Genomic DNA, 27385 nt, shown 5'->3' on the forward strand with positions numbered 1-27385 from the left:
TTGTATGGACAATAGTCATCAATATTGATATGTTCCTTTCTTTTGACTCCACACCTGTTCAGTTAACTGAAATTAAATTCCCCAGCTGCCTTGAGTCTCCAGTAGAGGCCTTTTGGATTCCTTATCCAGTAACCAGGCTACTGCTAAAGTCTGTGCTCATTGCTAACTGTATCTCCAAGTTTTGTGCTACAAACAAACTGAAATTTTGTCTCATATTCCCACATCCATGTCATTAATATATATGGATGTTCCAAAAATGCAACCATTGAGTTCTTAGTTATTAAGGCAAATTCTACAATTTAAGTTATTTAGCTAAATTTAGCATTTTTTTCCCTTATGAAATTCGAAACTTGAATCTTTGATCTTTTTGCAGCTGCTGAACTCAGTGAGAAGACTTTTGCTACTTTACTCTTGATATCTAAACTTATGAAGGTGAGTTTGAGGTGCATTGATGTATAATGGTAACAATGTTAGAACGTTACTTTAAAATAAGGTGTTGATGAGACCAGAAGTAGAATTGTCTGAAGTTGTTGGATGAAATTGAATTAACATAACTTCCAATCTGGCCACCCTGCTAAAACTACCATTTAAAAGCAGTATTAGGTATCGGCCTTGCCCCCTATATCACCCAGCATTTCCTGGAACACTAGCGTGGTATTAGAGTGACCGATAAAAATATTGCTTTATGCACAAGTGGTAGAATGAAAACTGAAAGTTGTTGTATGTCCAGAATGCAAAGAACAAATTGAAGGCTCTTCTGGTGCACTGGTAATGATTTCACCTCTGGACCAGGAGGTCCAATATCACATCCTATAATGTATCTGAATAGATCAATTAAAAATATTAATGAGGAACAAATTTAATGAATTGCAGGTGCAAAGGGTGCATGACATGATAGCCACCATTGAGACATGGCTGTGAGATGGTCCGTCCTCTATAAACAGGATGGTCTCCACCTGAACCTGAGGGGCACCAGCATCCTTGGGGGGAGGTTTGCTAGTGGTCTTTGGGAGGGTTTAAACTAACTCTGCAGGGGCATGGGAACCTGGACTGTAGTGTAGGGAGGTTAGGAACAAGGCATCGATCTCGAAGGAGGGTGCCGGTAAACAGGAAGGTGGCTTGAAGTGTGTATACTTCAATGCCAGAAGTATAAGAAATAAGGTAGGTGAAATTGCAGCGTGGGTTGGTATCTGGGACTTCGATGTTGTGGCCATTACGGAGACGTGGTTAGAACAGAGACAGGAATGGCTATTGCAGGTTCCAGGGTTTAAATGTTTTAGTAGAGTCAGAGGTGGGGGTAAAACAGGGGGAGGTGTGGCATTGCTTGTCAAGGATAGTATTACAGCGGTGGAAAGGACGATGGAAGAAGACTTGCCATCTGAGGTAGTTTGGGCTGAGGTTAGAAATAGGAAAGGTGAGGTCACCCTGTTAGGAGTTTTCTACAGGCCTCCTAATAGTCCGAGAGACGTAGAGGAAAGTATTGCAAGGATGATTCAGGAGAAGAGTGAAAGTAGTAGGGTGGTTGTTATGGGGGACTTTAACTTCCCAGATATTGACTGGGAAAGCTATAGCTCGAGTTCGTTAGATGGGTTGGTGTTTGTCCAATGTGTGCAGGAGGGTTTCCTGACACAATATGTTGACAGACCAACAAGAGGTGAGGCCATTCTGGATTTGGTTCTAGGTAATGAACCAGGCCAGGTGTTAGACTTGGAGGTAGGTGAGCACTTCGGGGACAGTGACCACAACTCGGTGACTTTTACTCTAGTGATGGAGAGGGATAAGTGTGCGCTGCAGTGCAGGAGTTATAGCTGGGGGCAGGGAAATTGTGATGCGGTGAGGCATGACTTAGGATGTGTGGATTGGAAAAATAGGCTTCAAGGGAAGGACACAAATGATATGTGGAGCTTGTTCAAGGAGCAGCTATTGGGTGTCCTTGATAAGTATGTACCAGTCAGGCAGGGAGGAAAGGGTCTTGTGAGGGAGCCGTGGTTTAGTAAGGAATTGGAATCCCTTGTAAAAGGGAAGAGAATGGCCTATGTAAAGGTGAGGCGTGAAGGTTCAGTTGGGGCGATTGAGAGTTATAAGGTAGCCAGGAAGGATCTAAAGAGAGAGCTAAGAGCAGCGAGAAGGGGACATGAAAAGTCCTTAGTTGGTAGGATTAGGGAAAACCCTAAGGCTTTCTGTAGGTATGTCAGGAATAAAAGGATGATTAGGGTAGGTATCAGTCCAGTCAAGGATAGTAGTGGGAAGTTGCGCGTGGAGGCGGAGGAGATTGGAGAGACATTAAATCAATACTTTTCGTCAGTATTCACTCAGGAACAGGACATTGTTGTTGATGCGAATATTGAGTCACAAGTGATTAGAATGGATGGCTTTGAGGTATGTAGGGAAGAGGTCCGGGGAATACTGGAAAGGGTGAAAATAGATAAGTCCCCTGGGCCTGATGGCATTTATCCTAGGATCCTCTGGGAAGCTAGGGAGGAGATAGCGGAGCCATTGGCCTTGATTTTTAAGTCGTCGTTGTCTACAGGAATAGTGCCAGAAGACTGGAGGATAGCGAATGTGGTCCCCTTGTTCAAGAAGGGGAATAGGGACAGCCTTAGTAACTATAGGCCAGTGAGTCTCACTTCTGTTGTGGGCAAAGTCTTGGAGAGAATTGTAAGGGATAGGATTTATGAACATCTGGACAAGAATAATGTGATCAAGGATAGTCAGCATGGTTTTATGAAGGGCAGGTCGTGCCTCACAAACCTTATTGAGTTCTTTGAGAAGGTGACCAAGGAAGTGGACGTGGGTAAAGCAGTAGATGTGGTATATATGGATTTTAGCAAGGCGTTCGATAAGGTACCCCATAGTAGGCTACTGCAAAAATTACGGAGGTATGGCATTGAGGGTGCATTAGAGGTTTGGATTAGGAATTGGCTGGCTGGAAGGAGACAGAGGGTAGTAGTTGATGGTATAGGTTCATCTTGGCGTGCAGTTACTAGCGGTGTTCCACAAGGATCTGTTTTGGGACCATTGCTGTTTGTCATTTTTATAAATGACCTGGAGGAGGGGCTTGAAGGCTGGGTGAGCAGGTTTGCGGATGATATGAAAGTCGGTGGAGTGGTGGACAGCGAAGAAGGATGTAGCAGGTTACAGCGGGATATAGATAAGTTGCAGAGCTGGGCAGAAAGGTGGCAAATGGAGTTCAATGTAGCTAAGTGTGAAGTCATTCACTTTGGTAGGAGTAACAAGAAGATGGATTACTGGGCTAATGGTAGGCTACTTGGTAGTGTGGATGAGCAGAGGGATCTTGGTGTCCATGTACACAGATCTCTGAAAGTTGCCGCCCAGGTAAATAGTGCTGTGAAGAAGGCATATGGCGTACAGGCTCACAACCAAGACTCCCGCCCACCCTCTGACGACCCCTTCTCCCGCCTCCAACACACCCCATCCACCTGGACACCCCGTGCTGGCCTCCTACCCGCCCTCGACCTCTTTATAGCCAACTGCCGCCGTGACATTAACCGACTCAACCTGTCCACCCCTCTCACCCACTCCAACCTCTCACCGTCAGAACGTGCAGCCCTCCACTCCCTCCGCTCCAATCCCAACCTCACCATCAAACCCGCAGACAAGGGAGGCGCGGTGGTAGTTTGGCGCACTGACCTGTATACCGCTGAAGCCAAACGCCAGCTCGCGGACGCCTCCTCTTATCGCCCCCTTGACCACGACCCCACCTCCCACCACCAAACCATCATCTCCCAGACCATCCAGGACCTCATCACCTCAGGGGATCTCCCATCCACCGCCTCCAACCTCATAGTCCCACAACCCCGCACCGCCCGTTTCTACCTCCTGCCCAAAATCCACAAACCTGCCTGCCCCGGCCGACCCATTGTCTCAGCCTGCTCCTGCCCCACCGAACTCATCTCCCAATACCTCGACACGGTCCTGTCCCCTTTAGTCCAAGAACTCCCCACCTACGTTCGGGACACCACCCACGCCCTCCACCTCCTCCAGGATTTTCGCTTCCCCGGTCCCCAACCCCTTATTTTCACTATGGACTTCCAGTCCCTGTACACCTCCATCCCCCATCACGAAGGACTCAAAGCCCTCCGCTTCTTCCTTTCCCGCCGCACCAACCAGTACCCTTCCACTGACACCCTCCTTCGACTGACTGAACTGGTCCTCACCCTGAATAACTTCTCTTTTCAATCCTCCCACTTCCTCCAAACTAAAGGAGTTGCCATGGGCACCCGCATGGGCCCCAGCTATGCCTGCCTCTTCGTAGGATATGTGGAACAGTCCATCTTCCGCAACTACACTGGCACCACCCCCCACCTTTTCCTCCGCTACATCGATGACTGTATCGGCGCTGCCTCGTGCTCCCACGAGGAGGTTGAACAGTTCATCAACTTTACTAACACCTTCCATCCCGACCTGAAATTCACCTGGACTGTCTCAGACTCCTCCCTCCCCTTCCTAGACCTTTCCATTTCTATCTCGGGCGACCGACTCAACACAGACATCTATTATAAACCGACTGACTCCCACAGCTACCTGGACGACACCTCCTCCCACCCTGCCCCCTGTAAAAACGCCATCCCATATTCCCAATTCCTTCGTCTCCGCCGCATCTGCTCCCAGGAGGACCAATTCCAACACCGCACGGCCCAGATGGCCTCCTTCTTCAAGGACCGCAGATTCCCCCCAGACGTGATCGACGATGCCCTCCACCGCATCTCCTCCACTTCCCGCTCCTCCGCCCTTGAGCCCCGCTCCTCCAACCGCCACCAAGACAGAACCCCACTGGTTCTCACCTACCACCCCACCAACCTCCGCATACAACGTATCATCCGCTGCCATTTCCGCCACCTCCAAACGGACCCCACCACCAAGGATATATTTCCCTCCCCTCCCCTATCAGCGTTCCGCAAGGACCACTCCCTTCGTGACTCCCTCGTCAGATCCACACCCCCCACCAACCCAACCTCCACCCCCGGCACCTTCCCCTGCAACCGCAGGAAATGTAAAACTTGCGCCCACACCTCCACACTCACTTCCCTCCAAGGCCCCAAGGGATCCTTCCATATCCGCCACAAGTTCACCTGTACCTCCACACACATCATCTATTGCATCCGCTGCACCCGATGTGGCCTCCTCTATATTGGTGAGACAGGCCGCTTACTTGCGGAACGCTTCAGAGAACACCTCCGGGCCGCCCGAACCAACCAACCCAATCACCCCGTGGCTCAACACTTTAACTCTCCCTCCCACTCCACCGAGGACATGCAGGTCCTTGGACTCCTCCACCGGCAGAACACAACTACACGATGGCTGGAGGAGGAGCGCCTCATCTTCCGCCTGGGAACCCTCCAACCACAAGGTATGAATTCAGATTTCTCCAGTTTCCTCATTTCCCCTCCCCCCACCTTGTCTCAGTCGGTTCCCTCAACTCAGCACCGCCCTCCTAACCTGCAATCCTCTTCCTGACCTCTCCGCCCCCACCCCACTCCGGCCTATCACCCTCACCTTGACCTCCTTCCACCTATCCCACCTCCATCGCCCCTCCCCCTAGTCCCTCCTCCCTACCTTTTATCTTAGCCTGCTTGGCTCTCTCTCTCTTATTCCTGATGAAGGGCTTATGCTCGAAACGTCGAATTCTCTATTCCTGAGATGCTGCCTGGCCTGCTGTGCTTTGACCAGCAACACATTTGCAGCTGTGATCTCCAGCATCTGCAGGCCTCATTTTTTACTTATTGGTAGAGGAATTGAGTTCCAGAGTCCTGAGGTCATGTTGCAGTTGTATAAGACTCTGGTGCGGCCTCATCTGGAGTATTGTGTGCAGTTTTGGTCACCATACTATAGGAAGGATGTGGAGCCATTGGAACGGGTGCAGAGGAGGTTTACCAGGATGTTGCCTGGCATGGTAGGAAGATTGTATGAGGAAAGGCTGAGGTACTTGGGGCTGTTCTCATTGGAGAAAAGAAGGTTTAGGGGAGATTCGATAGAGGTGTACAAGATGATTAGGGGTTTAGATAGGGTTGACAGTGAGAACCTTTTTCCGCGTATGGAGTCAGCTGTTACTAGGGAACACAGCTTTAAATTAAGGGGGGGTTGGTATAGGACAGATGTTAGGGGTAGATTCTTTACTCAGCGGGTTGTGAGTTCATGGAATGCACTGCCAGTATCAGTGGTGGACTCTCCCTCTTTATGGCTGCAAATGTGTTGCTGGTCAAAGCACAGCAGGCCAGGCAGCATCTTAGGAATAGAGAATTCGACGTTTCGAGCATAAGCCCTTCATCAAAGGGCTTATGCTCGAAACGTCGAATTCTCTATTCCTAAGATGCTGCCTGGCCTGCTGTGCTTTGACCAGCAACACATTTGCAGCTGTGATCTCCAGCATCTGCAGACCTCATTTTTTACTCTCCCTCTTTATGGTCATTTAAGCGGGCATTGGATAAGCATATGGAGGTTATTGGGCTAATGTAGGTTAGGTAGGCTTCGGTCGGCACAACATCGAGGGCCGAAGGGCCTGTACTGCGCTGTATTTTTCTATGTTCTATGTCCTGTGAATATTTCAGGTTAAAAGACCTACAGGGAAAAGGATAAGATTATTCCAATTTTGAGGAAAGGTATAACTTGGGGAGAGCTGGCAATAGAGAATTTACTGATAAAACTAAGAAAGAGAAGATTTATTCATGACTTGTGAGTTGTTTATTGAACATCAGTAGACACAATGACATGGTTGAATGCATAATACACTGATTGAGCATGTAACAAAGGCAGAATGTTCATGAGAATGTCAGAATGATAGTGAACTTTCTTGAATACGTTCAAGATCATTTTCTGTAAGAATGTGCTCCAGTATGAGAGTGATCCATAATTAGGTTTGGTACTGAATAATGAGCTGAATTCACTCATCAGCGTTGCAAAAGAACATAGGATGTAGGAGCTGGATTGGGCATTTGTTCTTTTGGAATGAAGTACTCCCCTATTTAAGAAAAACCCTCGTGATAAACTGGAAAACCTAGCATCTATTATTTAATTACTAGTGTCTCTAAGTAAGGATAAAGAAACTTAACATCTTGAAAATTGTTCAGTTGACTGGTAAGAAACAGCATGTATTTGTAAAACATAATTCATGCCTAATGAACCTGACTGAATTGTTATGAAGAAGGGAATATATGTGTGTTATTTTCATAGGCTTCCAGACAGCATTTGATAAATTTTTTTGCAGAAGACTGTTAGCAGAATTTGAAAGTCTTGGAACTGAGTATATTGTTAAAAAAGGCCAAGGAACTGCAGGTGCTGAAAATCAGGTACAAAAACAGAAATTGCTTGGAAAACCCAGCAGGTGGAGAGAAAGCACAGTTAACTTTCCGGGTTCAGTGACACTTCTTCAGAACTTCACAACTGTTATGAAGAAGGTTCACGAGGCACAAGGCTCATTATTCACCTAGCTAGAAAATTTGCTCAGCAGCAAGAGTAGCGATAATGAGCAGGTAATCTAACTGAGAATGTGTGACAAATGAAACCCACAAGTATCGGAATTGGAAGCCCATCAACAAACCATATGTAATGAGAGAGAAAATTATCCATGTTTGCAGATGATACATATGTGCCATTGTAAGCAGTTTAGATGGAAGCATGAAATTACTAGGAAATATTAATAGATGAAGTGAACAGGCAAAACTATTACAAATGCTTTTCAATATATGCAAGTGTGAGAGGGCATCTGATTTAAACATAAAGAAGGACAGCTAGAGGTAGTGGAGGTTCAGAGAGATTTTAGTCCATGTTCATAATCTATAAAATGTTGTATACAGGTACAAAACAAATCAAAAGATCTGATGGCATGCTGGCCTTTATATCTCCTGGACTGGAATATAAAGCCGTACAAATTAAGGTGCAGCTGTACAAAACGTGGGGCGGCATGGTGGCTCAGTGGTTAGCATTGCTGCCTCACAGCACTAGGGTCCCAGGTTCAATTCCAGCTTCGGGTGACTGTCTGTGTGAAGTTTGCACATTTTCCCCATGTCTGTGTGGGATTCCTCCTACAGTCCAAAGATGTGCAGGTTAAGTGAATTGGCCATAGTGTGAGGTGCATTAGTCAGAGGAAAATGGGACTGGGTGGGTTACTCTTTGGAGGGTCGGTGTGGACTTGTTGGGCCAAAGGACCTGTTTCCACACTGTCGGGAATCTTAAAAAAAAAACCTTGGTTAGACCAAGCCTGGAGTACTACATTCAGCTTTGGGAGCCAAACCTTAGAATTGATATAATTACCAACATTTTACTTGAACTCCCAAGGATTAAGAAGAGGTTTCTTTAATACCAAGATATTCCTTTGGAATGGCAGAACAGTTTGAAGTGTTAAATGGCTTATTCCTGTTCCTATGCAGCATATTATCCAAGAAGGTGACTACGGCTATGAAATCTCATCTGATTTATAACCTTGTAAATGTTGTTTTTCATTTTTAGAATCATCAATTCGATGTCTCAAATGTGCTGTTTCTTTGAATACGTATTGCTAAAGCCATCCCTTATCCTAAATCCTGAAAATACAAGCTTGTATTTTTGTGGTTTGCTTATCCCAGTTGCACAATGGTGGGGGATGGCATATATAATGGAATATTCTAATTTGCTAATTGACTTTTGACATTTTTAAAACATTAACAGACTATTCATTGGTGACAAGAAAAGTGATCCATTTCTCTTTGCAGAGGTCACAGGATCTTGGTTAGAAGTGATAGAAAGTCTTCCTGACCTCCTCCTATTATTTTCCTTCGTAAATAGTCTGGCAGGGATGAGTAAATTCAACACAGACTAGACATAATAATGTGGGATATATTTGGTCTGCTTGGCTTTGCACCATCAGGTTCATTTAACCTTCATGGAACCCATTTTGAAGATGCTGAAGACAATCTGAAATTTAACTTGCAAAAGATTTTTCTAAAACGCTTCTGCCTGTTCTTGCCATGTGAGATTTTCTTGAAATTCATTACATTTTTCAGAGGATTCAGAGAATCATACTAATAAGTTTAAAGAGCTCAGTGTCCTCTCTTGTTTTATATTTGCCTTTATTGTACTAAATAGTACTTATTTGATATTCAGGTATCACTGGATACACTTCATATGAAAGCAGTTGACCACGTACTTGCAAAAACACTGAAACCTAAAGTACTTAAGCTGACAAAAGAAGCATGTGTTTCTCAGCTAACAAAGGAAATTGCCGAGACTGTAGAAAATATACAGTCTTACATTTTGGCAATTACAAATCCTGAATGGGCTACTGCTAGTTCGCATCGGGTTGCTCAGGAACTTCCAACAGGTAAATTGTACATTTAATTGTTTAGGATCTGTTCCTGTGTATAAATTGATGGAATTAGCTTGCAAACATACTGTTTTGATTTGAGTTATCTTTTCATACATAATAAGATATACAGGGGAAATATTCTCTGTTGTAGCAACTGATGATTTAGGCGAAACATATTTTAAATACCGGCTTTTGAATAGGGGCAAACATCATACCAGATGTTAGCTACCTCATTTCTGCTGTTTCTATTTGCCCAGTACATCCACCAGAAAATTTCACGTTGAGTCACTCTCACAAGGAGTAAAATCTATTGTGTAAGGTGCAAATTATTTTTTAAAGTGAGATTATTAGTGACTAATTTATATCTACAAAGTTTACTTAGAATATTTTCCCAGCTATGTTTGTTTGCAATCTGTAATGCATGCACAGATCATCGAGGGTTCTGGTTTTGATCAGCTATTTTGATTAAAGTTGTATGCTCTTTGGTTGCAGGCCCAGAGAAAATCCAGGCCTTGAAATTTTGTCTTCAAATGGCTGAAAACTGGTTAAAATCTACAGCACCAATGGTATGATTAAAATAATAGTCTTGGTTTCTATCATTTTATAAAGGAATAAAATTTATATGTGGTCTTGTAAATGATTAGAAGTCACAACTTTTGTTTACAAATAAAAGCAAATTAATTAAGAATTTTCAGAGAAATTATGTATTTAAAATCTATCCTAGGCTTAAATTATGGGAGTTATTATGACTTCTTGCTATAATCAGCTGCTGTACAAATTCTGTGCAACACTCAAAGCTAATGAATAATTAATTATTACAGTGTTTCCATTCATTTCAACTTCAGTTCGGCAATCACTCAGCAGTTTGTTAAAAAGAATCAGAAGATTCTCTAACACTGTCACCCAGATAACTTCTGTTGTAGTTTGGGAAATTGAGGAGAGATTGGATGTGAATGGACATGATTATAATGGGTTTATATAAGTGGAAAAAGAAAAGCTATTTCCATCAGTAGCTAGTACAAAGAGAGGGAACTCAAATCTCAGTTTTTGGGCAAGAGATGAAAGGGGAATGTGAAGAAAGCATTTTCTAACTAATGATTGGCAATGATTTGGAATTTGCTGTCCACAGAAGTGATGGAAATTAAAATAATGAATATTTCAAAAGGTAATTGGATGCTATTTGAAAGTGGTAAACCTGCAGATTTACTGGGATTTGAGCAGGGTTAACTAGATTGCTGCACAGAAAGCTGGTTCAGCCAAATGGCAGCCTTCTTTGCTGTAAATGACTAAAATGATATTTTTGCTGTTGAAGAATACCATTGCATAATTAGTGTATTGTTAGTTTGAACGTTAACATTTAGAAATAAAAATTATCATACAAATTAAAAGCTCTGGCTGTAAGGTAACGCTTCCCAAAGTTTTTCCCACCATGACCCCGATTGAGGCTGAGGCTGGTGGGAGGAGGTTGTTGTATGAGGGCAGGAGGAGGAATAAGTGTATACCTGTTTTAACTTGGTCAAAATTCTATGATGGCCAGCACTGCCTGTGAGGGGTCCCACATAAGGAAGCCTTGATACAAGGATTAACCAATAAGCACAAATTAGGGATTGTTTAGCTAAAAGGAAGCAGGGAACAGTATTAGCAAGCTATAACTAGTGGAGCACCACTGGGTTCAGTGTTGGAGCCTCAGTCTATTCCAATAACGTGGATAGACTGTCACTAAATTTACTGATGATACCAAGATGGGGAAGAAGATGCAAGTTGTCAAGGGTAGGTAGAGAGTTTACAGATTGATATAGATAAGGGAGTGAGGAAAAAATGGCAAACTGTGTATAATGTGGAAAAATGACTTGTCCACTTCAGCAAGAAGAATAGTTTTACCACTTTAAATCCAGAGAGATTGCACAACTTGCATGTGAGTTTCATGGTACATATATTACAGAAAATTAGCTTGTGGGTACAGCAAATGATTAGGAAGGTAAATTGAAAGTTGACATATTTTATCAGGAGAATTGAGTATAAAGGTGGGGGGGGGGGGGGTTGATCGACTGTGTACAGCTTCCCTCTCTATTTGAAAAATTATCTAATTGCACTTGAAGCAACTTGGAGATTTCACTGAATTCATTTCCTGGATGTAGGGCTTATCTTGTGAAGAAAGGTTGAACCATTTTGGCTTTTACCCAGCAGAGTTTAGAAGAATGAGAGTTAATCTTATTAAAACAGAAAATCCTGAGGGACCTTTACAGGGATATTTTCTGAGAGGATATTTCGCTAGTAGGGAATAAGAATAAGGGGTCTCCATTTTAAGATAAAGATGAGGACAAATCTTTTCTGAGTATTGGTTGTCTGTGGAATTCTCTTCTCCAGAAAACAGTGGTGACTGGATCATTAATTTTATTCAAGGCAAAGTTGGATTTTTGATAGACAAAGGAATCAACGGGTATAGATGGTAGACAGGAAAGTAAAGTTTAAGACCACAAGCAGATCAGCCATGATCTTATTTCATGCCTGAGGGCTGAATGGCTAGAACGATGTGCTGTCAAGTTCTCTGTTCCTGTGTAAACCATTGAGCCTATTCAAACAATTATATTTCTCTTTTTCTTTCCTATCCTAATCTTTCCCATTGAAGGTGTTACTTTGATTCCATGGTGACCAATAACACATACATATTGCACTTGCCCTAAATAGAGCACCAGATGCACTTTCCAGGAACAAGCACAACTTACACCAGTTATATGTGAATTTTTCTGTTGTGCATTTACAATATAGATCAGTTTTCTGAATTTTGGCTTGAGTAAGTAGATCAGAAACAACCAAGATCTGCCCCATTAATCTGTATACACTCTTTTTCCAGAGTTAATGTATATTAATTTCTGCTTATTTAAATGCTGAAACACAGTCAAGCTTGGCGCTGAAATGGTGTGTATGTTAGCTACTCTTCCTGTCTTGTATTGTAGCTTTTCAGAAAGCTTCATATTGCTTTTCTCACTGATTGATATTGAACTGAATTTGAAGCGTGTTGTAATAAAGTTATACTATGTGCTTAATTTAGCACTTACAGACTGGACTTGTGTATATTTGGAAAATAGGGCTTCATTGTTTATAACCATAGCTCCAACTTGCCAGCATTATCTTCCACTCACTGTGCTGAATTGTCCATCATAGAATATAGATAATAATGTGATTAAAATTATAATTGAAAATTAGTTTTCTTTTGCTTATTTTAATAACTTAGTTGTAATACTCATTTTAAACTATTAGGAAAAAGCCCGTCAAAAAGCCGAGGATTCACTGAACAAATTGCGAGTAGAATATGAGAATTCAGCCACAGCAAACTTGCTAAGAATCCACAACTTAAACAGCCCTGAGCATCTGAAATTAATTAAACTGCCAGCTAAGCTAATTTGCTCATTATATGAGCACAGTAGTATTGAAAACCGGTTAAAGAACCCAACTGCCAAGGACTATCCAGGTAAGCTTTTTTGCTTTGTGAAACAAATTATTCCTTATGAAAGGTTCAGTAAAGATTTACAAGGATGTTCTCAGGGTTGGAGAATTTGAGCTGTAAGGAGAGGCTGAATAGGCTGGGGTTGTTTTCCCAGGAGTGTCGGAGGCTGAGGGGTGACCTTATAGAGGTTTATAAAATCATGAGGGGCATGGATTGGATGAACAGACAAGGTTTTTTCCGAGGTGGCGGAGTCGTGAACGAGAGGGTATAGGTTTAGGGTGAGAGGGGAAAGATATAAAAGGGTCCTAAGGGGTAACTTTTTCACACAGAGGGTGGTGCGTATATGGAATGAGCTGCCAGAGGAAGTGGTGGAGGCTGATATAATTGCAGCATAAAAGGCATCTGGATAGGTATATGAATAGGAGGGTTTATAGGGATTTGGGCCAAGTGCTGGCAAATGGGACTATATGAGGTCAGGATATATAGTTGGTATGGACGAGTTGGATTGAAGGGTCTTTTTCCATGCTGTGCATCTCTATGACTCTATTGTAAATCAATATTATTTATAGAAGCAGAATTTGTCTTACGTGTGGTTATCTGAGCTTCAGTGCCAATTGCCTTCTGGTAATTTAATTTGTTACAAGGAAACAGATCTACAAAACCATCCACCATGTTTACCGTTAATATGTAGATTCAATGGTATTGTGGGAAAACCATCATCAGTAGGCCTGCAGAAATTTCATAAGGTGGTAGCCCTCCCACCCCATTCTCACCTGAGGGCAACAAAGTGGGCGGCACGGTGGCACAGTGGTTAGCACTGCTGCCTCACAGCGCCTGAAGACCCGGGTTCAATTCCCGACTCAGGCGACTGACTGTGTGGAGTTTGCACGTTCTCCCCGTGTCTGCGTGGGTTTCCTCCGGGTGCTCCGGTTTCCTCCCACAGTCCAAAGATGTGCGGGTCAGGTGAATTGGCCATGCTAAATTGCCCGTAGTGTTAGGTAAGGGGTAATGTAGGGGTATGGGTGGGTTTCGCTTCGGCGGGTCGGTGTGGACTTGTTGGGCCGAAGGGCCTGTTTCCACACTGTAAGTCTAATCTAATCTAAAAAAAAAATAATCTATTGATAATGTCATCCATATAAGCAATAAAAATACAGTCACCACCTATGCCTACCTTCCTCAAACTCTGCAAACCATCACCCTCTTAAGTTTTTGATTTCATCATCCTCTGTCCAATTTCCTGTATTTCTTTTGGGTTATCTATTTAGGGGCTGTTCTGAGCATTGGCTTTTGACCTCCCGAATTGGCCTAAACTCCTGCCTAAATTCAGTTTATGTGTTTCCTCTCCCTGGTCAGCATGGGCCTTGATCACCTATATCCTTGTTCCATGCTGTGTTGATAGCCCTCATATATTATACAAAAGGTCATTTATAGCAGTATAGAAGTCCAATAACAATGCATTCCTGATGAAGGGCTTATGCCCGAAACGTCGAATTTCCTATTCCTTGGATGCTGCCTAACCTGCTGTGCTTTAACCAGCAACACATTTTCAGCTCTGATCTCCAGCATCTGCAGACCTCATTTTTTACTCAAAGATTTTAACCTACTGCGAATCCTCTTGCAAGGATGCCTTCCTTGAAGAAGCTCTCAGAAGAATCCTTGAAGAAGGATTTCAGTGAGTCTCTCTCTCACTGCACCCCCCCAGGTCATCTCCTCGGCACAGAAGCTCTTCAGCCACGTTCTCAAACAGACTCGTTACCACAGCCACATCTCCTTCCTCAGCACCTGCCTACGGAACCGACTGATCCCACACGGACTCCGAACTACATTCCAACCAACAAAATTTGGACCCAACCAGGACAACCTGTACCTACAACAAATACGAAGCCTCCAGCATCAGACCTCCCTCCGGATCCTCCGCTCCACCCTTGCAGCCATGTGTCGCTACCTACATTCCCTGCAATCAGCCCTACCCCAGCTCAGGAATTCCTGATGAAGGGCTTATGCCCGAAACGTCGAATTTCCTATTCCTTGGATACTGCCTAGCCTGCTGTGCTTTAACCAGCAACACATTTTCAGCAATAACAATGCAAGCCAGCCAGTAAAAGGGTGTAATTGCATTTTTACAAATGTCACCTTTTTCATAAAAAGCAAAAGAAATGCACAAATTATTATTTACAGTTATAAATTATACAATATTCTTGATATATGTGGCTCCAAAGAAAATTATCATTTATTAACAGAACCATATGGTAACTCAAGTCTGATTGACCTGTCAGTCTGCACATGCGTTGTGTATGTGATGTTTAAATCATGCAAAACTCCTAATGGTATACAGCATGTTTCATTGGCTGTTTCTCTGATATCTACTTGCTCCTAGGGTGATATTTCCTCTGTGGTGAATGTTGTTCATGTGGAGAACATGGTTATAAAGGCAGCTGTTATTGCTCATCCATATGACACAGGGAGTTCCCAATTTTATGAATGCTCATACTTAGCAACACTATCTCATACATTGTTTTAACTTTAAAGAGACAATACACAGACATTTCTTGTACTTACAAACAGCTGCTTTATATTAGCCTGCATTGTGTTCCGACTTGCAAACAAATTGACTTCTGATCGGACTCCAGAACGGAACCTGTAATCAACCAGGGGACTGCCGGTGTGTTTCGAAAATTCTGCTTTCATTCAGCTTCAGTTGCTAGGAAAGATCTTCACTACCTTTTTTTGTCTTAGCACATTGGGGTGGGGAGAGTGGCTTCCATGGGCGAAGTGAATCGACTGTTCTCCCATCTCCCCCTCTGTTCACCAACCTCCCTCAAACCATCCCACTCTTCCATCAACTCAGCTTCCCCCTTATTTCACTATCCCAAGTCAACAGAGTCATAGAATCATACAGCATGGACATAGACCTTTTGGGGGGTCTGTGACCACACTGACCAAATTCCCAAACCAAAATAGTCCCACCTGTTTGTGTTTGGCCGATATCCTGTTTCATATCCTGCATGCACCACTTCCTCTGGCAATTCACTCCATGTATGGATTACTCTGTGTAAAAAAAGAGTTGCCCCATGTCCTTTTTAAATCTTTCTCCTCTCACTATATAAATATGCTCCCTCGTTTTGAACTCACCCACTCTAGGGAAAAGACCTTTTGCTATTCACCTCACCTATGCCCCTTATGATTTCATAAACCTCTGTAAGAGCACCCCTCAGCCTCCTAAGCTCCAGTGAAAAAAGTCCCAGCCAATCTATTCTCTCCTTATAACTCAAACATGGGACACCACTGGTCACAGGCCTCCAGTTTTAAAAACTAACCCTCCTCTCACACCCACTGCCTCCTACTATGAAGCCAATTTTGTATTCAGTTGCCAAGCTCTACCTGAATACCATGTGATTGCACTTTACTAAGTAGTCTACCATGCAGAACATTGTCAAATGTTTTACTAAAGTCCACATATACAACATCTACCGCTCTATCCTCATCAATTGTTTTGGTTACTTCCTCAAAAAAACTCAGTCAAGGTTTTGAGACTCTATTTCCTTCGCACAAAGCCATGCTGACTATCCTTAATCAGTCCTTGCCTCCCCAAATGCATGTAAATCCTAACTTTCAGAAGCACCTCCAACAACTTACCCATCACCGATGTCTATGTTTCCCAGGCTTCTCTTTACAGCATTTCTTAAATAAAACCACAACATTAGCCACACTCCAGTCATTTAGCACCTCACCCGTCATTATATATGATACAAATGTCTCTGCTCGGGGCCCCACAATTTCTTCCCTAACTTCCACAAGATCCTGGATACACTTGATCAGATCGCATAGATTTATCCAACTTTGTTTTCTCGGACTTCCAGCACTTGCTCTTCTGTAATGTGAAGTGTTTTCAAAAATATTAATATTTAATACCCTGAGTTCTCCAGCTTCCATTTTTTTCTCCACAGTAAAAACTGATATAAAGTATTTATTTAGTGTCTGTCCCATCTCCTGAGGTTCAACATGTAGACGACCTTGTTTCAGGGGCCCTACTCTCTCCCTGGGTGCTCTTTTGCTGTTAATGTATTTGTAGATAATCTCTTTGGATTATCCTTAACCTTATCTTGCAAGGCTCTCCCTTTTTGCTCTCCTGATTTCCCGCTTAAGAATGTTCCTACACCCTTTATACTCTTAAAGAGATTCATTTGATCCCGATTATCAATATCTAATATATGACTTTCTTATTCTTGACCAGAACCTCAATATTTTTATTCATCCATTGTTCCCAACTCTTATTAGCCTTGTCCTTCACTCTAACAGGAACATAATGCCTCTGAACTCTTGTTGTCAGATTTTTGGAAGTCTCCCACTTGTTAGTTATCCCTTTACGTGCGAACAGCCTATTCCAGTCAACTTTTGAAAGTTCCTGTTTCATACCACTAACATTTGCCTAACTCCAAGTAAGAACTTTAATTCTAATGGAAGGCCTATCCTTTTCCATAATTCTTCTAGTTTTAAAACAGTTATGATCACTAAGACTTCAGTAACTTGCCCTGCTTAATTTCTCGAGAGAAGACCAAGTTTTACTCCTTGAGTAGATACACTTACATATTGATAAAGAGAATTATTTTGAACACATTTAACAGATTGCTTGCCATCCAAACTCTTAACACTATGGCAGTCCCAGTCAATGCTTGTAAAATAAAATTAAATTAAAATTAAAACTACTCCACCATCTCAAACCCCCTTCACCAATATCTCCTCATTCGCCCATTTCTTCATCAGTCCCCTCCACATCTTCTGTCTTCTTTTACTAGCCACACTGCCTGTCACCTGCTTTGTTCAATTTCCTCGCCATTTCTCTGTGACCCTTCGCCAACTTCCTTGTCTCTAACTCCTTCACATCACCATCATTTTACTGGGTCAGCTAATGAAAAGGTTGCAGAGTGCTCGCATACTTTTCCGTACAGCCTCTCTCACAGCTAGAATTAGGCCTCATGGAGTCGTTCATTTGGCTGTCCTCATCAGTAAAAAAAAACTTTTTAAACGAAACTGGCAGCTTTCAGAAATCTCTCTGCACTGCACAGAAGTTTGGTGTAGGAGTTGTGACTTTCTTATGCTCCCTTATTTTCCAACCCTTGAATCTTTTCTGTCAGTCTGGACTTAAGGGCAATTGGAACTGCCCTTAGAAGGTATTGATTTTGTCTCATATTTTCATCTTCAAGATGATATTCAGCAGTAAGGTACCCAGAATGTATAAAACCATCTAAGATCTGTTTGGCAGTCATTGGCATGGCATGGAATGCAAAATGCTGCAAATCTCTTCTGGCACATTTAACATTGCTAGTCCAATCTTAGAGCTTGCATTAGCTGAGAAAAGTGGATTTCACTTAATATCTAATAACTGGAACTTCAGATCTTTGTTCTTCCAATTGCATTGGACTCTTGGCTTTGCTTGTCCTCTTCAGATGAATATCATTCCATCATATAGCCTGAACACTTGCCTTCAAGGATTCCAGGTTTTGGTCAGTGTCTCAGTTGAATTCACACAGATCTGCGAAATTCATGATGTTATTCTGTCTCACATCTTTCATTTCCACTGCAGCAGCAGGCTGTCCAAAATGCACCGGTATTTTGATTCACCTACTAAATCAAAGTTTCAGATTATTTTTTTTTTGAAATTCAAATTTCTTTAGGAGCTGGTTCTCTTACAACTTTGAAAATCCACATACTTTCAATTACTGCACTCTGACACCAGTTCCAAGCAATAGAGCTGTCCCAGATTGTACACAAATTAACTTACAGTAGAGTAGAGGTCACATATCACAGCAAGCCAGCCAGTAGATTAAGGGTGTAATTGCATTTCTCCAAACACTTCCTGACTTCAGTGCTGCTCATTTCATTCCCAAATCTGATTTTCTTCTTCTATTTGAACATTAGCAGCAGACCTTACAGTAGTGACAGTAAGTTAAATGATCAGAATTGCTGTGCATAAAGAACACCATTGTACAAATTTCCTTAAGGTGACATAACTCAAACTGGGCCCACAACTAGTTTTCTTTTGTTGTTTGATCTGACAAAATTATTTTGTTTAATTGACTCTTGGAAGAAATACTTCCTCTGTCAAAATATTATACTGTAAATCCTCATGTTCATGATTGATTAGATTCCCGACAGTATGAAAACAGTCCTTTCGGCCCAACAAGTCCACACCGACCCTCCAGAGAGTAACCCACCCAGACCAATTCCCCTACCCGATATTGACCCCTGACTAATGTACCTAACACTATGGGCAATTTAGCACAACCAGTTCACCTGACCTGCGCATCTTTGGATTGTGGGAGGAAACTGATGCACCCAGAGGAAACCTGCAAAGACAGGGAGAATGTGCAAATGATTGAAAGGACCTCAACTTGTTAATGCAAAAGTCAAAGTCTCAATTACTTGTGCTTTAAGTTATAGGGAAAATGAATTATTGATTTCCACTGGAGTCTTGTCAAATTCATATGCAAAATAAAAACCCATACCTTTGTTTATAAAAACCTGTGATGCAGCGCAAACTATTGATAGCAATTATTAGAAGAAACTGAGTTTCTATATCTAAGTTAACTTACTGTCTAAGTAGCCAAGATGCAATATATTGCACTTGGAAACAGGAAATGAAATCTTTTGATTCACATTCAGCATATTAATGAGGGGATTTTCATGTTTTTTTTACAGATATTCATGCTGTAGCTGGTGAACTTGCCGAAATAAATAATCGAGATATCAATAAAATCAGATTTACGTTGCTTGAAGAATATCTGTGTCCGCCAACAAAACCAGATTTGGTAAGTGTGTAATCAGTGGAATTGTCAAAGATCAGCAGGTATGGTCACTGGGCATCTTTTTCATAGCAAGCTCCCTCCATATAGTCATAGGGCTCTATAGTACAGAAAATGAACCTATGATCCATAGAGTCTGTGCCAGTCAAAGACAGCCATTTAACTATTTTAATCTTGGTTTCCAGCACTTGAACCATAGCCTTGTGTGTATTGACATCATAAGTGTTCATCTGAATTCATCTTTAAGGTTATGAGGGTTACAGCATAAACTACTCCCCACTGTTTAAGTGTAAGTAGTTTTCCTCACATTCCCTGTAAACCTCTTGCACTTTACCTTAAATCAATGGCCCTGGTCATTCTTCCTTTCACAAGAGGAAAAGTTCTTTCCTGTCTATGCCTGAGATTATTTTATACATCTCAATCAACTCAGCCTGTGCTTAGCAAGATTTCCTCTAACTCATCTGGTTCTTAGCAGGTTTTCTTCCAATTTACTTCGATATAACAATAATTTCTCCAAGCCAGTTGCTGTTCAGGAACACCCCAACAGGGTCTACAGTCAAACAAACAGTTATCACAAGTCATATAATTCTTGGAAGCCTTGTCAAAAGAATCCCTCACTCCTGCAGTGAACTTTCAATTAGCTCTTTTAACAAAACCACTCCAGTTATGTCTGCAAACTTGAAATAAATTCATTTTCCACAATCCTTCAAAAAATGACACATTTTGTTGAAGCATTTTGAGTTGCACCTATCGAGTCATATAGCATGAAAACAAACTGTTTGGTCCAATTTGTCCATGTTGACCAGCTTTTCCAAACTAAACTAGTCCTATTTGCTTGCATTTGGCCTATATCCCTCTAAACCTTTCCTTTTCATGCAACTACTCAAACGTCTTTGAAATGCTGCAATTATACCTGCATCTACCACTACCTCTGGCAGCTCATTCAAAATGCACACATTCCTATATGTGAAAAGTTGTTATTCACATTTTCTATGCGCCTCATGATTTTATGAACCTCCTTAAGGTCATCCCTCAACCTCTTAATCTTCCAGGGGGAGAAAAGTCCCATCCTCTCCTTATAGCCCAAGCCCTCCAATCTCAGTAAATTCTTTGTAAACCATTTCTGCACCCTTTCTAATTTAATGATGTCCTTCCTATAGCAGAATGATCACAACAGTATTCCAAAAGCTGCAACAGGCATCATACTGTCTTCGAGTCTCTTTTGTGACTGCAGAAATGTCTGTCTATCCCCCTTGCAATTGAAACCCCCACCACTATAGCCCTGCTGTTCTTCTTCCTACCTTCTTGTAAAGCAGACTCTCACAAGGTGCCTTTAATTTGGCTACCGTTGCTTTCCCAAGTACATCATTTACCCCGACAGTGTCCATAATGGTATTAGAGAGGGTAAATTGATTTTTTTAGTGATTCTTTGGTCAATGGATAAATATTGGCCTGAGACCTGAGGAGAATTTCCCTACTCTTCTTTCAGAATAGTGTCATGGAACTTTTTACATCTTTTGTTTTCCTTTAAATGAACCTTACCTGACAAGCCTAAGTGGGAACCAAGAACATTAGTTTAGGTTTGTTTGAAAGAGTTACATCACCAGGCCAGGTTTCATTGACTTGGACTGGCATGTTCATATTTTTAATCAACCTGTTTAGACATATTATGACACACCTCCAGAGAATTGAACCTTGATCTTCAACCGCTGCAGAATGCGAGCCCTTAGACTTGACTTGTATTCTCTCAAGTACAGAAGACTGAGTGGCCGTCAAATTGATGTGTTTAAGATGATTAAATGAGCCCATAGGTAGATAGAGAGAATCTAATTCTTCTGAAGAAGTCTTATAAAACTCAAAAAGTTAAGTCTGCCATTTGTTACCGGGACAATTTGCAACATTTACCAAAATAAAAGGAGAGCAAGTCTTAAGTGGACTGTGGTAGAAACGTTGCTCTGGAGAATGCACCAATTAATGATGGGTGAAAATTAATTGCAAATTTGTTTAATTTCAAATGGGCATTGTTCTGAGAAATGATCCAGAGAATGGCTGTCACTGATTGAGTTGAAACAGGCACAGAGTGTATACATGTTCTTTCTCTCTGCAAAAGACTGGGCTCTGGGTGTTAATAAATGTAACTTGCAGCACATTGCGAGCATGACTGACAATCTTAAATTGGTTTTCAGTGTAATTCTTCAACCACTTTGTATAATTTAGAAGATGTTACCTAATTGTGGAATCCCAACTAATGTGGACAGTATCGAGAGTTTTGTAAGCAGATGCCGGTTGGATACGAACAACCAAAGACATATGCTGTTTGATTGTGGTGTTTGGGATGTATGGCTTATACACTGAGCATCACATTGGCACTGAAATTCATATACTGCATTACTCATTTGTGTCATAGGCAGAGCATCTTTTTGGTTTGACGAAAACATCCTGTTCGTGGTGAATAGCATTAGAGTCATAGAAATGTACAGCATGGAAACAGACCCTTTGGTTCAACTTGTCTGTGCCGATCAGCTATCCTAAACTTATGTAGTCCCCTTTGCCAGCATTTGGCCATAACCCTCTAAATGTTTCCAATTCATGCACCCATCCAGATGCCTTTTAAATATTGTTATTGTACCAGTCCCCTCCACTTCCTCTGACAGTTCATTGCATACACGCACCACCTTCTGCATAAAAAGTTACATCTAGGGTCCCTTTTAAATCTTTCCTTTCTCACCTTAAACCTGTGGGCTCATGTTTTGGACTCCCTTACCCTGGAGAAAAGACCTTGGCTATTTACCCTTTCCATGCCCCGCATGATTTTATAATTCTCTATAAGGTCATCCCTCAGCTCCAGAAAAAATAGCCCCAGCCTATTCAGTCTCTCCCTGTAGATCAAATCTTTCAACCCTGATGACATCCTTGGAAATCTTTTCTAAACCCTTCACAACACCTTTCCTATTGCAGGGAGACCAGAATTGAACGCAGCATTCCAAACGTGGCCTAACCGATGTCCTGTACAGTCCAACATTACCTCCCAACTTCTACAATGCAATGACCAATAAAGAAAAGCGTACTAAAAGCCGCCTTCATCACCCTGTCTACCTGCGATTCAAGTTTCAAGGAACTATGAAGTTGCACCCCAAGGTCTCTTTCTTCAGCAATACTCCCCAGGACCTTCCCATTAAGTGTACAAGTCCTGCCCTGATTTGCCTTTCCAAAATTCAGCACCTCACATTATCACTTATTGCATTGTAGCAGAGTGAAACCGCTAACTTCATCATTTACTCAAATGACTTGGACTCCATTTACCACCCCCTGAGAAAAAGAACAGGAAATGACATCACCATAGCAAATGATTTCACCACAGTAAATGACATCATCAACCCAAGGAAACCGATACATATAAATTGAAAGCAGAAAACACCAGCAGTGCTTCGTCCAGAGGCTTGCTGAAGATGTTACCTAGTATGGTGACAAGATGTCTGAAAAATAAACCTTCCAACTCAGCGAACAAACCTACATCCAATACCTTACGTTTTCAGGGCAACCCAAGAAAGACTGGGCACTTTTCAGAACCAAAGTTAGCAGCTTTATCCCATTCATGAGTTTCTGCAATATACTGTGAGAAATTATCTTATTGGGATAGCCATTATTTCACAGGATGACTTTGATACACCCTAATTCAGCATAAAGTTTACACAATTAACAAATGATTCAGGAATTATTTGTGAATTTGCTGATGAGGTCTATTTTGTAGCATGTAGAACTGTAGGAATCCCAGTGTATACCTGGATCAGGAGGAGTGATACATCTGTCGTACAATATACAGTTGTGGAGCACTCCCCTAGCCAATTTCCCAAATAGGGAATCAGAGAAAGCGAGCTAATTTGACAGCTTCATTTCAAAGATGAAGAGTGCAAAATTAGCATTTACATATCAGAAATTAAGTCTTCTGAGTGATATTAAATACAAATCATCTTCACAGAAAGTGCTTGAACTTTGATTCCAGCTCTAGATTGGATCCTAAGATCTTTAAATTTAGTATATACTATTCATTATTGCTATAAATAAGCAGCAAACTTATTTTAAAATTACAGTTGTTGCCATAACTTAATGCAAACATTTTTTGTTAATTATATCTTAATAACTAATTTATTTTAACGAAATGTATCATTTACTTAATGGAAATGTATCATTTTCAATTTTAGAATTCTAAATCACAGGATATCTTTAATGACATGCAAGAAGATCCAGCACTGATGAGGTGAGTCTTATCTATTCATTGTTAATATACCTGCAAAATGTTATAGCAAGTTTTGATTTGGATTTCACATTTCCATTGTCGCTTTATTTTGATATGGTTTCTCAAAAATGATTTTAGTTATAAACACAATGAATAATAGCCTCTTAGTTTCATAATTCTTCAAAACAAATCTTCCATTAATTGAGCAATCTAAATGTTTTTGAAGCGACTTAGTCTGAGAGTGTCTTTGTGCTTAGCTTTAAAAAAAATTGGCATATAGGAGATTAACCATGATCCAGTCTAAACCAAATCATTACACCAACAGTAATAACCAGCTAATTTGTCCACTGGAATCATTGTGGCTTCATACACCTCTAGGAGATCATTTAACGCTAAATAAACTCACGAAGGAACTTTGTATATAAATGGATCTTTTAGAAACGTCAAATTAAACAATTATTATTTTGCATGATGCAAGGGTATTTAAAACATGTATTTTATAGTACAGCAACAGACCATTTGGTCCAACTAGCATATGCTGACATTTATGCTCCACACACGTATTTTATGTATAATTAATTTTTAACGATAAATACATTGCCATGTAGGACTCACAATACTTTATTCTAACTGTATGTATCTTGCTTTGTGTCTTTAAGTACAATATATTTTATAAATATCTTTGTCTCCCCTTTCCGAAGGTATTGACCCTATACTGGGTTATTGTCATGTCATAAAATTCTACCACACCAAAGAAACCGATTTGGGGCATCATGCTTGCATAAGCCTTTAAGAGAACTTTTTGATTTCTCTTGTGCCCTGCATCTCCCCATAATCTTGCTTTTTTTTTCTAATAAGACAGTCCTGGCAAGTATTGCAATTCGGAAGGGTGAATAGAGTACCACTTGCATCTGATCCTGTTCTCTCTCTATGTCTGTATGTGTAGTAACTGAATAATGTTCAGGAACAGGGTATTTTCTCATATCCTCACAAATTCAAGCGGATCAAGGTAAGTTGTATTACCCGTGTTGTCCCAGCTACTCAGCAGAAAGCAGAAATTGAACTTGACTCATACTGTTTGTGAGTGGAGTTGTGTAAATATATTTGCTGCATTAATTAAGTGTGCCTTAGAGAAGCTAAACCATTAGAGGTAAATAAAATAATGTTTATGCCATTTTTTACAACGTTTCCATAACTTTTCCTCCAAACTTGAGGTGATTAAGTGAGTGAACCACTGCAGAAGCAAAGGGAGTTATCCTGTTTTCTTCTCACAGGTGGCTTTGTGGGCTTTGTGACTTGCTTTTAGCAATTAGCAAAAGAGATTATTTCTTTTTTTAATTGGCCTCCATTATCTCTGCAACCATAGGAGTATGCAATCCAGTCTTACACTGTGGCCTTTCCTTTCAAAATGTGAATGTCTGAAGTTCTTTGACAACGTTTTAGGTTAGCCATACCATGGTTTCACTTGAGACCGAATGTAATTGACATTGGAATTATCTAGGCAGTCGCTGAATTACATTCTCAGAATTCATATTCTCAACTATCTTTGATGTATGTGTCCTTTCTTTCGAAAAGAAATTGAACTCCAAAGCATGTCTTGCTGAAAAATTCAGTGTCTGTTAGAACTTCAGTTCTGTTGTCATGATATGCTCAATTGAAGAAAAATTCACAAAAACTACTTTACATCTTGTCATTTTAACCTCCGTCACATTGTTGGTAAAGTGCACTAACATAAATTGAGATCATATGCACAATGAATCATACTATTTATTTTTATTAACTAATCAGAAATACAGTTAGTCCCAGCTAAATTCCCAGTTAATCACCTGTAATTAAGCTGAGCATGTTCTAAAATTGAGGGTCGCCCTTTCAGGACAAAGATTTATTTCATTTAGCGAGTTGTGTACCTTTGAAATCCTCTCCACAGAAGGGAGGGCTGTTGAATATTTTTATGATGTGGATATATTGGTGTTGGACTAGGGTGGACAAAGTTAAAAATCAGTTAACACCAGGGTATAGTCCAGCAGGTTTATTTGGAAGTATAAGCCTTTGGAGCGCTGCTTCTTCGTCATCTAGCTAGTGGGGCAGGATCATAGGGCACAGAATTTATAGTAACGTGGACTGACTGCCTACAGATTGTGTGTGCTTTTAGAACAAAATAGAATATATGTACAAACACTAATCTGCAAATGCAAATTTACTCCATAGACTTAAGTGTGTGTGTGTGTGTGTGTGTATGAGAGAGAGGGAGAGAGTGCTTGTGTGTGCTTGCATGCTTGATGCGCGAGTGTGACAGAGTGTATATGTGTGTGGTGTACATAGAACAGTGCAGCACAGTACAGGCCCTTTGGCACTCGATGTTGTACCCGCCTTCTATCCTACTCGAAGATCACACTAAGTGCAATGAAGGGTATATAGGGAACTTGCATGTGCCTATCCAAGGGTCGCTTAAATGTCCTGAATGTATCTGACTCTACTACCACTGCTGGCAGTGCATTCGATGCACCCTCCACTCCCTGAGTAAAGAGCCTATCTCTGATATCTCCCCTAAACTTTCCTCCAATTACCTTAAAATTCTGCCCCCTCATGATAGACCTTTCCGCCATGGGAAAAGTTGTCTGGCTATCCACTCAATTTGTGCCCCTCAACATCTTGTACACCTCTATCAAGTCACATCTCATTCTCCTTGGCTCCAGTGAGAAAACCCCAGCTCCCTCAACCTTACTTCATAAGACACAAGACATGCCATTCAGTCCAAGCAGCATCCTGGTAAATCTCCTATGCACTCTGTCTAAAGCTTTCACATCTTTCCGATAATGAGGCATCCAGAGCTGAACACAGTATTCCAAGTGTGGTCTAACCAGGACTCTATGGAGCTGCAGCATAACCTTGCAACTCTTAAACTCAATCCCCCTGCTAATGAAAGCCAACACATCATATGTTTTCTTAATAATCCTATCAACCTGAGTGGCAACATTGAGGGAGCTATGGACATGGATCCCAAGATCCCTCTGTTCCTGCACATTGCCAAGTATCTTGCCATTAACAATGTATACTGCATTCATATTCGATCTTCCAAAGAAAATCATTTCACGCTTTTCCAGGATGAATTTGTTCTGCCACCTACCAGTCCAGTTCTGCCTCCTGTCAACGTCTCATTGTAACCTACACCAGCCCTGCACACTATCCACAACTGCACCAACTTTCATGTCATTGGCAAGCTTACTAACCCACCCTTCCAATTCCTCTTCCAAGTCATTTATAAAAGTCACAAAGAGTAGAAGTCCTAGAACAGATCCCTGCAGAACACTAGTGGTCACCGAGTTCCAAGCTGAATTCTTTCCATCTTCTATTACCCTTTATCTTCTATGAGCCAACTAATTCTGTATCCAGACAGACCGGCTTCCCTGTACCCCATGTACCTTTACTTTCTGAATGAGCCGACCATGGGACACGTTATCAAACGCCTTGCTAAAATCTATGTACACCACATCCAGTGCTCTACCTTCATCAATGTGTTTTGTCACATCCAATAAGGTTTGTGAGGCATGACCTTCCCCTATGCTGACCATCTCTAATCAAACTACGGTTTTCCA

General features: G+C 41.5%; 1 protein-coding gene across 1 annotated transcript in view; it reads left to right on the plus strand.

Moving 5' to 3' along the window:
• Positions 1 to 27385, plus strand: part of kntc1 (kinetochore associated 1) — a 152923-nt gene that overhangs the window by 95343 nt on the left and 30195 nt on the right. The window contains exons 47-52 of the mRNA XM_060843653.1: positions 374 to 432; positions 9100 to 9316; positions 9794 to 9867; positions 12563 to 12773; positions 19449 to 19558; positions 23755 to 23810. Of these exons, the coding sequence (XP_060699636.1) occupies positions 374 to 432; positions 9100 to 9316; positions 9794 to 9867; positions 12563 to 12773; positions 19449 to 19558; positions 23755 to 23810 (727 nt within the window). The remainder of the gene's footprint in view (positions 1 to 373; positions 433 to 9099; positions 9317 to 9793; positions 9868 to 12562; positions 12774 to 19448; positions 19559 to 23754; positions 23811 to 27385) is intronic.

This window comes from Hemiscyllium ocellatum, chromosome 24, assembly GCF_020745735.1.
Source record: "Hemiscyllium ocellatum isolate sHemOce1 chromosome 24, sHemOce1.pat.X.cur, whole genome shotgun sequence".
In the NCBI taxonomy this organism is placed as follows: Eukaryota; Metazoa; Chordata; class Chondrichthyes; order Orectolobiformes; family Hemiscylliidae; genus Hemiscyllium; species Hemiscyllium ocellatum.